Here is a 12849-nt window from a genome sequence, read left to right on the forward strand (position 1 = left end):
AGTGCCATGGTGTCGACAACTCACCAGCCTACAAGCGATGGAGGAGCTGCTGCGCGTCCGTAGTTGCTGTTGTAGCCCGACGAATGTCATCAAAGAGGGTCAAACGTCGACCAGAAGAGGGCATGAGCAGCCAGGTCCAGGAATTGTACCCTCCTCCATGCCGTGGTGGGACATCACATCCTGCCACGATGTTTAGGCGGCCAGGGCGATACTCCACAGCAAAATCGAAGCCAAACAACTTGTTGATCCACTGGTGTTGAGGTATAGTTGAGAGACGTTGGTCCAGCAGGAACTTGAGGCTATAGTGATATGTACGAACAAGAAAATGACGCCCCCATAGGTATGGTCGCTAGTGATGTACAACCTGAACTAGCCCAATCAGCTCGCGTTCGTAGGCGGCGAGCTTGAGATGGCGAGCAGCGAAGGGCCAACTGAAGAAAGCGAGTGGTCTGACGTCTTAATGGAGAACAGCGCCGAACCCCGCGCCTGATGCATCACAGTCCACCACAAATTGCTTGTCGAAGTTGGGCATTTGGAGGACAGGACCCGTGGACAGGGCACCCTTGAGTGCCTGAAATGCTGCATCCGCCTCATCGTCCCAGGCAAATGCATCCTTCCGTAGGAGGGGCGTCAGTGGCACAGCGATGAGGCTGAAGTCACGGATGAACTTCCTATAGTAGACAGTGAGGCCCAAGAATCCCCACAGCCCATGGGCGAAGCGAGGGGCCGGCCACGAGGCGACCACAGCCACCTTGTCGGCATCCATAGCGACGTCGCTTGTTGATATCACGTGGCCAAGGTAGGCTACCGATGACGCCCCAAAAGAACACTTGGAACGCTTGAGGTGGAGCTGGTTCCCCTAAAGTGCTTGGAGGACTATGCTGAGGTGCTGTAGGTGTTCGGCCCAGGAGGCGCTATATATGAGTATGTCGTCAAAAAACACAAGCACAAACCTACGCAAAAAGGGGCGGAGCACATTGTTCTTCAAAGCCTGGAAAGTCGCCGATGCGTTGGAAAGACCGAACGACATGACTAGGAACTCAAAATGGCCATGGTGAGTGCGGAACGCCGTCTTGGCGATGTCATCGGGGTGCATCCGCACTTGGTGGTAGCCCAAGCGCAAATCGAGCTTGGTGAAGAGGCGAGCCCCGTGAAGCTCATCGAGAAGCTCATCAACGACTGGAATTAGGAATTTGTCCTTGGACGTCTTGGTGTTGAGGGCCCTGGTAGTCGATGCAAAAGCGCCAGGAGTTGTCCGCCTAGTGCACCAATAGCACGGGGGTGGAGAATGGGGACGTGCTCAGCTGGATGATGCCTTGGGCGAGCATAGCAGTGCACTGATGCTCCAACTCGTCCTTCTGCAGTTGTGGGTAGCGATAGGGGCAAACGGCGATTGGAGCTGTACCCGGCAGTAGGTGGATGCGGTGATCATACGGCCGCATCAGGAGGGAGCCCCTGTGGCTTGGTGAAGACCGGCTCAAACTGCTCCAGGAGCTGGTCTAGTAGTGGCTGGGAGGGGGCAGCAGCGACCGCCCGCACGTTTGGTTCCCAGATGTCGTCGCGATGGGACCCTAGGCCCTTCCACATAATGCGACGGGCGCCCCAGTGTGAAAGCCATGCACAAATCCTCAAAATCCTAGAGGATAGGGCCTAGGGTATGTAGGAATTCGATGCCAAGAATAAGATCAAAACCTCCTAGGCTGATGCCATAGCAGCTGATGGTGAACTCTATACCAATGGCTAGGGCCACATCTCGGGCTACGCCTTCGCAAGGCACACAATCGCCATTGGCCACCAGTACCCGCATGGTAGGGTGCGGTGCTATAGAGAGGTGTAGGCGTCGTAGGAGATCGGCGTTGATGAAGTTGTGCATCGAAGCCAGAGTCGAGGAGCACCACAAGCCGGTGGCCATGTACGAAGACTAGAAGGAGCATAGCATTCTCAGGTCCAGATGTCGACAATGGCGTAGAGGGACACCTAGGGCTAGGCTGCAGGTTCCTGCCCCGCCGCTGGTGTAGGCGCAAGGACAGCAGACTCCTCCAAAAAAGCAGCCACAGCGGCCACCTCCGCTGGTATGTCATCATCGAGGAAATCCATCGCTTCGAGGTAGAATAGGCGCTGGCACACATGACCGCGCACATAGGGCTCATCACAATTGTAGCAAAGACCTTGGCAGCAGCGCTCCAATTGCTCCACTAGGGACAGTCGGTGAAAAGGACAAACAGGGGCTGCATCGCCCGCTGGAGCTTGAGTTGTGGGCGCCCTCGGGGCTACTGGTACTGCTGCAGTAGGGTGTGAAGGTGCTGGGATGCCCGGGCGCTGAGGAGGCTAGGCGCCATGCTGAGGAGTGGCCAGTGTCATGGCAGTGGCGCGGCGTTCAAAGGCCCTGGCCAAATACATGGCCGTTTGGAGGTTTTGGGGCTCCCGCAGCTCCACGTCGACCTTAATGTGCTCTGGAAGGCCACCCACGAACAACTCCGCCTTCTAGGATGCGAAGAGGTTCCGAGCATGACAGAGCACCGCATTGAAGCATTCGGAGTAGTCCTATACCATGGAGGTGAAGGGTAGGCGAGCAAGTTCGGATAAACATGTCCCACGAACAGCCGGCCCAAATTACAGATTGCATAGCTCCTTGAAATGTTCCCACGTAGGCATGCCCTCGTCTTGCTCAAGGGCATAGTACCATGTTTGGACCACGCCGGTGAAAGCTCTAGTTTGGTTTTGGTTAATTGATGAAACCCTAAGTGCTAACCTAGTTTATCAAAGTGACTATGAGATAGGTAGCACTACTCCAAGTGATGAAGCAATAGAGAAGATCATGACGATGATGATGGCATGGTGATGATCAAGTGCTTGAACTTGGAAAAGAAGAAAGAGAAAAACAAAAGGCTCAAGGCAAAGGTATAAAATATAGGAGCCATTTTGTTTTAGTGATCAAGACACTTAGTGAGTGTGATCACATTTAGGATAGATAGCCATACTATTAAGAGGAGTGAAACTCGTATCGAAATGCGGTTATCAAAGTGCCACTAGATGCTCTAACTCATTGCATATGCATTTAGGATCTAGTGGAGTGCTAACACCCTTGAAAACATTTGTGAAAATATGCTAACACATGTGCAAAAGGTGATACACTTGGTGGTTGGCACATTTGAGTAAGGGTAAGATACCTCACCGGCGGAGTGTCCGCCCGTAGAGTGCGGATAGTCCGACGGTGCCACCGGCGCCCTAGATAGAAAAGTTGGAGGTCACTGTATGTGACCGGACGGTGGCCTCGGTTGGACCGGTGCGTCCGGTCAGTGGTAGCAGAGGGTGCGCGCGTCAGTCTATTGACCAGACGCTGGGTCTAAATTGACCGAACGCTGGTAGTCTGGGTCCGGTCGAACTAACGAGTCAGCATAGTATCCAAGGTTTTGCACCGGATGCTGAGGTGTGTCCAGTCGAGGTGGACCGGACACGTCCGATCGAAGAAAACCTGGTTTGGAACCTTACTGTAAACGACCGGACGCTGGGGGTCCAGCGTCCGGTCGCTACTTAGCCGTTGCGATCGGGTGGTTCCTATTGAATGGACAATGACACGTGGCTTACATCGATTGACCGGACACTGGGTCTAGAGTTCGGTCAGTCTGATCAGAGCATCCGGTCAGCCCGCAGTGTGCCCAGTGAAGGGGTACAATGGCTCTATTTCGTGGGGGCTTCTATTTAAGCCCCATGTCCGGCTCAAGCTCACTAACTTGCACATTTTCATTGACATAGCAACCTTGTGAGCTTAGCCAAAGACCTCCCACTCATCTCCATCATTGATCCATCATCTTTGTGAGATTGGGAGAGAATCCAAGTGCATTGCTTGAGTGATTGCATCTAGAGGCCCTTGGTATTCGTGTTGCGCTGCGGATTTTGCTTGTTTCTCTTGGTGGTTGCCACCACCTAGACGGTTGGAGCAGCGATGGAGGATTGGCATGAGTTGGTGATTGTTCGTGGCCATCTCCAGTGATTGTAAGGGGAGTTGTACCTTCCCTAGCGGAGTGCCGAAAGGTAACTCTAGTAATTTGCTCATGTCATTCAGTTACCTCACTTGTGGGTCAGTTCTTGCGGTGTCCTATCGTGTGGACGAGGTTTGTGAAACACCTCTTAGCCGCCGAACCACCAAGTGTTGGTCGACACAACGGGGACGTAGCGTATTGGCAAGCACATGAACCTCGGGAGAAAATCGATTGTCTCTTGTCTTTGGCATTCTCCCGATGATTGGCTATATATTCATCTTGTGATTGGTTCATCCCCTACACGGCGGTATAATCACCCTACTCACTTATTTACATTCTTGCAAACTAGTTGATACAAGCTTCTTTAGTGTAATTAGAATTGAGAGCTTGCTTTATTATTTACATTCATCTAGTTAAGCTCTTTAGAGTAGCAAGTTTGTGTGCCTAAGTAATCATTGCAACTAGAATTGTTGGATAGGTGGCTTGCAACCCTTGTAGAGCTAGAGCAAGTTTGCATTACGCTATTTGTCATACTAATCAAATTGCTCTAGTTGATTTGTAGAATTTTAAATAGGCTATTCATCCCCCCCTCTCTAGCCATATTAGGACCTTTCAAGTGGTATCGGAGCCGTGGTCTCCGTTGGATTGAAGGCTTAACAACCTCGGTGTCAAATTATGGCTTAAGTTGTATTCAACCATGTGGGGGGCAAACCACCGTTCTTTGATGGCACATGCTATGGTTATTAGAAGAGAAAGATAAGGATGTATCTTGGTTCAATCAATGATCAAGTATGGGAAGTGACCAAAAATGACTATGCTATTATTGATCCCAATGATCCAACCAATCAAGATAAGATCAACAAGCAATGCAATACAATGGCTCTCAACACCATATACAATGCCATTGATTCCAAGGTGTTTGAGCAAATCAAGGATTGTGAAAGAGCAAATGAGGTGTGGAAGAGATTAGAGGAAACATATGAGGGCACACTGGCGGTGAAGAGTGCCAAATTGTATATCCTCAAGGATAAATTGACAAGCTTCAAGATGAAGGAAGATGAGAGCATTCCAAAGATGTTCCATCGATTGCAAGTCATTGTCAACGACTTGAAGGTATTGGGAGAGAAAATCAAGGATGATGATGTCTCCCATCGATTCTTGATGTGCTTACCTCCAAGATTTGAGATGTTGAGATTGCTCATCATAAGAGGAGGATTGAAGGACATTACCCCCAACCAAGTACTAGGTGATGTCATTACATAAGAGACATACCGTGTGGAAAGAGAGGGGGATGACAAGGATGATAAGAAGGAAGAAGAGGACAAGAAGAAGAAGAGTATAGCATTCAAGGCTAGCTCATCATCATCCAAGAACAAGGGCAAGTCCAAGAAACAATCAAGTGACGATGTTGATCTTAGTGACATTGATGATGAAGCCATGGCCCTATTTGTGCGCAAGATGGGCAAATTCATGAAGAAGAAGGGCTATGGTGCAAGAAAGAGAAGAGATCACACCAAGAGCAAAGAATATGTGAGAAGATGCTACAATTGCAAGAGTCCCGATCATGTTGTAGCAAATTGTCCCTACAATAATGATAATGATGAAGATGAGAAGAAGAAGCACAAGAAAGATAAGAATGAAAAGAAGGAGAAGAGAATGACCTTCCAAAAGAAGAAGAAGGGTGGAGGCTATGTAGTCACTTGGGATAGTGATGGCTCATCGGATAGTGATGACTCTAGTGATGATGGCAAGAAATCTATCAAGAAAGCACTAGCAAGTATCGCCATCAACAACAAGCCCTCCATCTTCGACACTCCATCGACATGTCTCATGGCAAAGCCACCAAGGTAAAATATGATGAGAGTGATGATGATGAATGTGAAAGTGACTCTTATAGGAATGATAATGATGATGATGATGAGGATGAGGAGTACACCAAGGAGGAGCTCTTGGACATGTGTGAGCAAGTGCACGCTTGCAATGAGATGAAGAGAAAGGAGTGCAAAGAATTGTGCAAGAAAGTAAAATTTCTTGAGCAATCCTTTGATGAGCTCAATGCTACTCATGAGAGGCTAATGGAAGCCCATGAGAAGCTTGGCAAAGCTCACTCTAAGCTTGAAAAGGCTCACTCCTCTCTCATTGAGCAAGTCAAAGTGGAGGAAGCGAAGAAGGAGCAAATGATCATATCATGTGATGTGGGACTAACATATGGTCTTATTGATGAATCTTTTCATGAACCCATTATTGTTGCTCCTACTAACACTTCTCGTAGCACAACCATTACCACTCCACCTATGAAAGACACATCACTAATGGTGGAAAATAAAACCCTCAAGAAGGAGGTGAATGAGCTCACTCGTGCCTTAGGCAATGCCTATAGTGGAGATGCCCGCTTGCTAAAGTGCTTGGGTAGCCAAAGGTTTTCTCTCAACAAAGAGGGATTAGGCTATACCCCCAAGAAAGGCAAGGCAGCCTTTGTCACTCCCAAAGTTAGCTTTGTGAAGGGCAATGGTCGATTTTGCAATAGATGCAAGCAAGTTGGGCATATAGAGCAAAATTGTAAGACTAACAAGAACAAGCTACCTAATATATCCTCAATCAAATTTGATTCTTGTTACATGCTTTATAAGGATGCCAATGGTGTGAAGGCTAAGTTCATTGGTACACCAATTGTGGGCCTAAAGAAGGTCATTTGGATACCAAAGACCTTGGTGACTAACCTACAAGGACCCAATCAAGTTTGGGTACCTAAAAAGAATTGATCTTCTTTTGTAGGTAAATTATAAAGCTGGAGGAAGGTATTAGATGCTTGATAGTGGGTGCACACAACACATGACCGGTGATCCAAGAATGTTCAATTCAATCAATGAAAGCAAGAGCAATGTGATTGATAGTATCACATTTGGTGACAATGGCAAAGGCAAGGTCAAAGGGCTTGGTAAGATTGCAATATCCAATGACTTGAGCATTTCCAATGTGCTACTAGTAGAGAGCTTGAACTTCAACTTATTGTCGGTAGCTCAATTGTGTGATCTTGGTTTCAAGTGCATATTGGGTGTGGATGATGTAGAGATCATAAGTGTAGATGGCTCTAACTTGATATTAAAAGGATTTAGATATGAGAATCTATACTTTGTTGATTTCAATGCTAGAGAAGCTCAATTGTCAACATGTTTGATCACTAAGTCTAGCATAGGTTGGTTATGGCATAGAAGGCTTGGTCATGTTGGAATGAAACAATTGAATAAATTGATTAAGCATGACTTAGAGGCTTGAAAGATGTCACATTTGAGAAGGATAAGCTATATAGTGCATGTCAAGCCAGAAAGCAAGTTGGTAATACACATCCTAAGAAGAGCATGATGAGCACATCTTGTGCTGGCTCATTTTTTTCTATAAATTATCGACTTCAGATCAATATCGATGTGTTTCGGATCAGGTAGTTTCCTTTCCAAAGTTCCATAATATTAGCCCCTTTTCGTTTTCGACAGTGTTGGAACTTGGAACTAGTTTTTGAGGAAACAAAAGGTAGGAAACTGACAAAAAAAAAGACCACTTCAGATCGTTTTCATCCCTAGCTGCAGTTGCAGCCTTGCTCTTCACAAAAAAAAAGGATAAAAGTGCAGCCATGCGGGTATAAACACGTTGATAGCTGGGCCTAACAAAACAGTAAAATTGAAGAAACACAATATGCGCATCGCCATACAAAGATCGTCACAACAATAATTTGCTAGAATAAAGATGGAGGAAGAATATTCCTAATACTGGTTCCTGATATGGAAAACATCCCACAAACCCAAACAGACATCCTTTCACCATGATGGAACATCCTCATCTAAAAAACAACTAAACAATGGACTAGTAATCATGTCACACTTCAAAACCAAGTATAGAAAAATTGGAGCCATGAATCATGCAAGCGACTATATGTTCATAACAAATCACATAGGATTTATTATCTTAGCACAGATGACAGAACTGCGAAAACTACATGTGAACAACTACACAACCTTATTCAGACAGCTACATGATGTGCTATCTTAAAAAGTTGCATTGATCACCTATTTCACTAGTGGAAAGTGGCTTTTACCACGGCAAATCCACGTTATGAGCCAAAAAAAAAAACAGCGATTGTTTGCGCTTTCCACTATCACAACCCTGAATTCACGTGGAACAATACTCCTATCTGTCACAGACCCACAGGATAGATAATCCAACCACGAAAGTACCAAAAATAAACAGCTACACACAACGCAAGCTAGCTGTCTAAGAGATGTCATTAGTAACTGCTAGTCTAATTAACCGATATGATTAGCCAGTATAAAATCTGCATCATCACTTCAAATCGTTGGGGGAGACGAGGATGGGGCGGAGGAGCCGGGCCACGTGGACGGGATGGTGGCGAGGCGCCGAGGCCACGAAGGAAGGAGTCCACGAGCGGTGCTATTGACCAGTGGCGGCGGTGCTGGGCCCAGCACGCAGCCAGGCGACGGCGGCAGCGGCGGTGGTGCTTGGCTGGCCGCAGACGCCATAGAGAAATCGGCGCGGCTTTGCAACCGTGAGGAGCAACTAGATGCGCGGGCGCAGAGGCAAACGGACAGGGATGGTGGCGAGGCCACGAGGGAAGCAGTCCGCGAGCGGTGCTGTTGACCAAGTGGAGGCAGCGCTGGGCCCAGCACGCACCCAGGCGGCGGCGGTGGCGCTTGGCTGGCCGCAACCGGACGCGCGGAAGCGGATACGCGGATGGGCGAGCGCAGTGCCCAGATCCACGCGACGGAAGGGAAGGAGTCCGCGTGCGTGCTATATACACGTCTATGGAGAAGATAGTTAAGGAGAGAGAAAAAGGAAAAATAAGTGGAGAAAAATGAAGAAAAAATAAATAAAATACAATATAAAAGTTGGGATGCAAAATTTCTGATTGGTCACTGAAGATTTTTTTTATATATAATAAAGTTCATATTACAATCTTTCTTTGTTGATTAAATTTATCAGACAATTGTTCTTGTGTATGGCGGTTGGTCTCAATTCCATTTCATATTTTTAGGTGTAGAAGAGATAAATCACACAAATATGCTAAAAAGTGAAGACCAATTTGATTATGTTTCTATAAACTATGTACACGATAAAGGTGATAAATCATAAAACGAAATTTATATTTTCTATGTAAATAGATTTATACATTTATTACTATGTCATTTTAGATGCCGGCACAGAAGCTCTCAAGGGTATACATGTCATTTTAGATGCCACTCAACACCATTCCTGCTTTACACTCTGTTCGCTTGGCTTATAAGCCGTACTTAGAATTTGAAATTTATTATTTATTTATTTGCAGACTTCGATTATCAAAATCCTATGTTTTAGTTCACAATATATTTATGATATTTATAATTTTCTTATTTGACAACCTGTCCATCTATTATTTTCCTATTTGGCATCATATATTTCTGCTATAAAGAATGGCATTCATGTCATTTTACCAGCCACTTGATGTCGTTACTGGCCCAAATGGACGGCAGTGCTATCTAGGTAAGGAAATTTCAACTTGATGCCAAATAAAAAAGTTTAAATTTTTTAATGTCAAATGCGAAAGACTGATTTGTTTCAATACCAAATACATAATTCTCACTTGTAACAATGACATAAGAAAATTGTAGTCCGCCGATCGACCCATCAAAAGCACATCATCATCATAATTGGATCGAACAGCATTGCAGACTTCTACTACAGTCGTTCGAGTGTTCGACACAATAGTGGCATTGGCATAAGATTTTGGAATCACCATGCATGGAATTAAACATCTTGGAATAGAAAGTCCAAACACTAAAACCATTGACAAACATATCTACATAAGCTATTCTCCATACATTAACCAAATCTATTTCCTGATTGACCCACTAAAAATCCGCTCTGACTATCATTATCTAAGAGCTAGCTATGGATGACAGATTTCCACCAATATTGGCCCTGTTCGCTTGAGCTACTTTTCAGCCATGGAAGTTTTTCTCTCGCAACATTTCAGCGTAAACATCAGCATAAAGCCAAATTTCAACATAAGCGAACATGGCCATTATGTTGTTAGCCTTAGTAAATTGAGGACGATGACCCATCGAAGAATTTCATAAACAGGGCTTTATAGCATAGAAAATGGATCCATGAAATCACCACATAATTAATTAATCATCTTAGCATATATAGAAATTAAAATGGATTCATGGAAAACTAACAGTGAACGTCGTCTACATAAACTATCTTACAACACACGATAAATCCCCTAGTTCGTTCCCCAAATTGATGATGACCCATCGAAATTCCGCGCCATCATTTAAAAATAGCGATGGCGGAATTTCACCACGAATGCTGCCCACATGACTGATGACACGACACAAACAAGAACGATGGCGACATTGCCGCGCGCCCATTTCTTAGCTTGTTTCAAGCTGGGTGAACGCCACCGGCAGAATTGAAGCTTGGCACGACCTAATCTTCAAGGCTTTCTTTAACTCGTGAGTTGTTTGGAACGAACTTTCTAGAAGCTTGGCACGACCCCGTAGGCCCCGGCGTCCACGTAGAAGCCGACCCCGTCGTGCCTGGCGTCGTCGGAGAAGGAGAGCCAGAACTTGGAGGCGGCGTCCGTGGCGTCGTTGGTGTCGGATGTGCCGGCGGCGCCTGAGGAGGAGGAGGAGGTGCCGCCGGCGGCGCGCTTGACGAAGCGGCCCTTGATCCTGGGCCGCGCCTCGGCGTAGGCCTTGCGGGACGCGTAGTGGATGGTCTTCTGGAACTTGCGGTTCTTGCGCTTCTCGCGGTACCTTTGCACCCTTGCCTCCCGCTCCGCCGCCGCGGCGACCACGGCGGCGGCGCCCGGGACGCCGACGACAGCGGCCGCGGCCGCGGCATCCGCCGGCGACCACGTGGCCGTCCATTCGGCGGCCTGCAGGCAGGGCTGCGCCCACAGCGGTGCAGCAGCACCGTGGTGGACGGGCGCCACGCCGTCTGGCAGGTAGCCGCCGCCGCCGCCCGTGACACAAGCCGCCGCGAGGTCGACGTCGGACAGCAGGTCGAACAGGCTCCTGCCCTCCGCGCCGCTGTCGCTGGTGGTGAAGCTCGTCGACGAGCTCCCGTTCTGGGGGCTGCCCAGCTGCCGCTGCCCCTGCGCGGGCGCCGCCGCCCACGACGACGCCGCGTCGCTGTCGTCGGGCGCGAACAGGCCGTCGTACACGCCGGACGCAGCCGCCACGGCGGCCATGGAAAGAGGCACGCGCTCGTGGCGCGATGCCAGCAGGTTTGCAGCGTGCACGGCGCCGTCGCAGGGGCTGCAGAGCGCCGCAGCGTCCGCCGCGCAGTACACCGCCGCGGCGCCGCCGCACACCGCGCAGGCGGCTCCCCCAGCCGCTGGGCTTGTGCTGCCTTCGCTTCCCATCTCTCCTTCTTCTACCAGGCTTTTCCTTCTTGTTGTTGTGCTTGCCTCAGCTTCTTGTGCTTGTGTTTCTGAGTGGGAAATGGCAGTGAGCTGCTGAGCTGTATTAATAGGGGGAGGGAGCTGAAGACGTGGAGAAGGCGGGAGCTTAGGGAAGGTGGAGTTGGTGAATCGCTTTGAGAGGACACGTGGAGCTCTAATGGCCGCGAAAACTTTGGCTGAGGCACAAAATCGTGTAATTTTGGGGGGAATTGGTAGGTGTACTATGGTAGGTACCCTTGTTCCCTTGCCAAACCATCCATACACCATACAGGTCTGCACTTGTTACAGTGTAACTTTTGACATTATTTCCTGACATGACTTACTCCTTCGATCCCTTCTACAGTGGATTAGAGTTTACTTTGTCTTTGTCCTAAGTCATACTACTAAGTTTAAAGAAATATGCACCGACATTTATAATCTCAAATTTGTTTCATTAACTTCTCCATTAAATATATTTTTAAAAGTGCATTTATTGAACTTGAAGAAACTATATTCTGCTAAGAACTTGATCAAAGTTAGAAAGACTTCACTTAGGACAAAGTCAAAGTGTAACTCTAATTTGGAACAGATAGAGTATATAACAAGAATTATTCCTAGATATCACCATGTGCAGTATGATTCTTGGATACAACCTAGGTTTCATAGAGAATGTGTTTGGATGGTTGGTATAGTAACATAAAAACACTTGGACATTTGACAAAATGACTTTATTTGGTGTTTGCCGCTTGATCCATTACTTCGATAGAATTTTAACAATTTACAATGTATGTCTAACTATACAACATATGAGCCAGGAATGTTTGAGATGCTCTCCCTCCTGTTTGTCCCGTGCTTCTTGCCATAGCTGTTCAAAATGGTTGCTTACTATTTTACTTATCTCTATCGTCTGTATTGCCCCTCATGCCTTATGGGTACTAATCATAGGTCACCACTACCAACATGTCCATAAATATTTGTTCTTCATACTATACTCTTTTTTAAAAAGTCACCGAGGGAGAGGATCCCCACCTGAATATTTTATTGCTCACTTAGTGCCTGTTGGCAAATATGAACAATTTTACATTATTTGATCACTTGTGATCTAAGGTCCCGTTCGGCTTACCCCATATCCGGTTTGTTCGGTTTCTTTTTTTAGTCCGGAACAGTGTTTTTCTTTCACAACAATTCAGTCTTTTTTAAAAAGTCACCGAGGGAGAGGATCCCCACCTGAATGTTTTATTGCTCACTTAGTGCCTGTTGGCAAATATGAACAGTTTTACATTATTTGATCACTTGTGATCTAAGGTCCCGTTCGGCTTACCTTATATCTGGTTTGTTCGGTTTCTTTTTTCAGCCGGAATAGTATTTTTCTCTCATAACAATTCAGTCAGAACAGTGTTTTTCAGTCAGTTTCAGCCAAAATTCTAT

The 12849-nt window shown here is 46.9% G+C and overlaps 2 protein-coding genes across 2 annotated transcripts; both read right to left on the minus strand.

The window, feature by feature from the left end:
• Positions 1–457: 457 nt before the first annotated feature.
• On the minus strand, positions 458–766 carry LOC136499732 (uncharacterized mitochondrial protein AtMg00860-like). Its single transcript, XM_066495282.1, has one exon. The coding sequence runs from the start codon at positions 764–766 to the stop codon at positions 458–460; it is 309 nt and encodes a 102-aa protein (XP_066351379.1).
• A 9410-nt stretch (positions 767–10176) lies between these two features.
• LOC136500660 (zinc finger protein CONSTANS-LIKE 3-like) lies at positions 10177–11487 on the minus strand. The gene has a single exon (XM_066496070.1). The coding sequence runs from the start codon at positions 11401–11403 to the stop codon at positions 10513–10515; it is 891 nt and encodes a 296-aa protein (XP_066352167.1). The 5' UTR covers positions 11404–11487; the 3' UTR covers positions 10177–10512.
• Between the last annotated feature and the right edge of the window lie 1362 nt (positions 11488–12849).

This window comes from Miscanthus floridulus, chromosome 13, assembly GCF_019320115.1.
Source record: "Miscanthus floridulus cultivar M001 chromosome 13, ASM1932011v1, whole genome shotgun sequence".
NCBI lineage: Eukaryota > Viridiplantae > Streptophyta > Magnoliopsida > Poales > Poaceae > Miscanthus > Miscanthus floridulus.

Excerpts from the sequence above, each read along its gene's own strand:
- LOC136500660 (XM_066496070.1), bottom strand. The coding sequence starts at position 11,403 with ATGGGAAGCGAAGGCAGCACAAGCCCAGCGGCTGGGGGAGCCGCCTGC.
- LOC136499732 (XM_066495282.1), bottom strand. The coding sequence starts at position 766 with ATGGATGCCGACAAGGTGGCTGTGGTCGCCTCGTGGCCGGCCCCTCGC.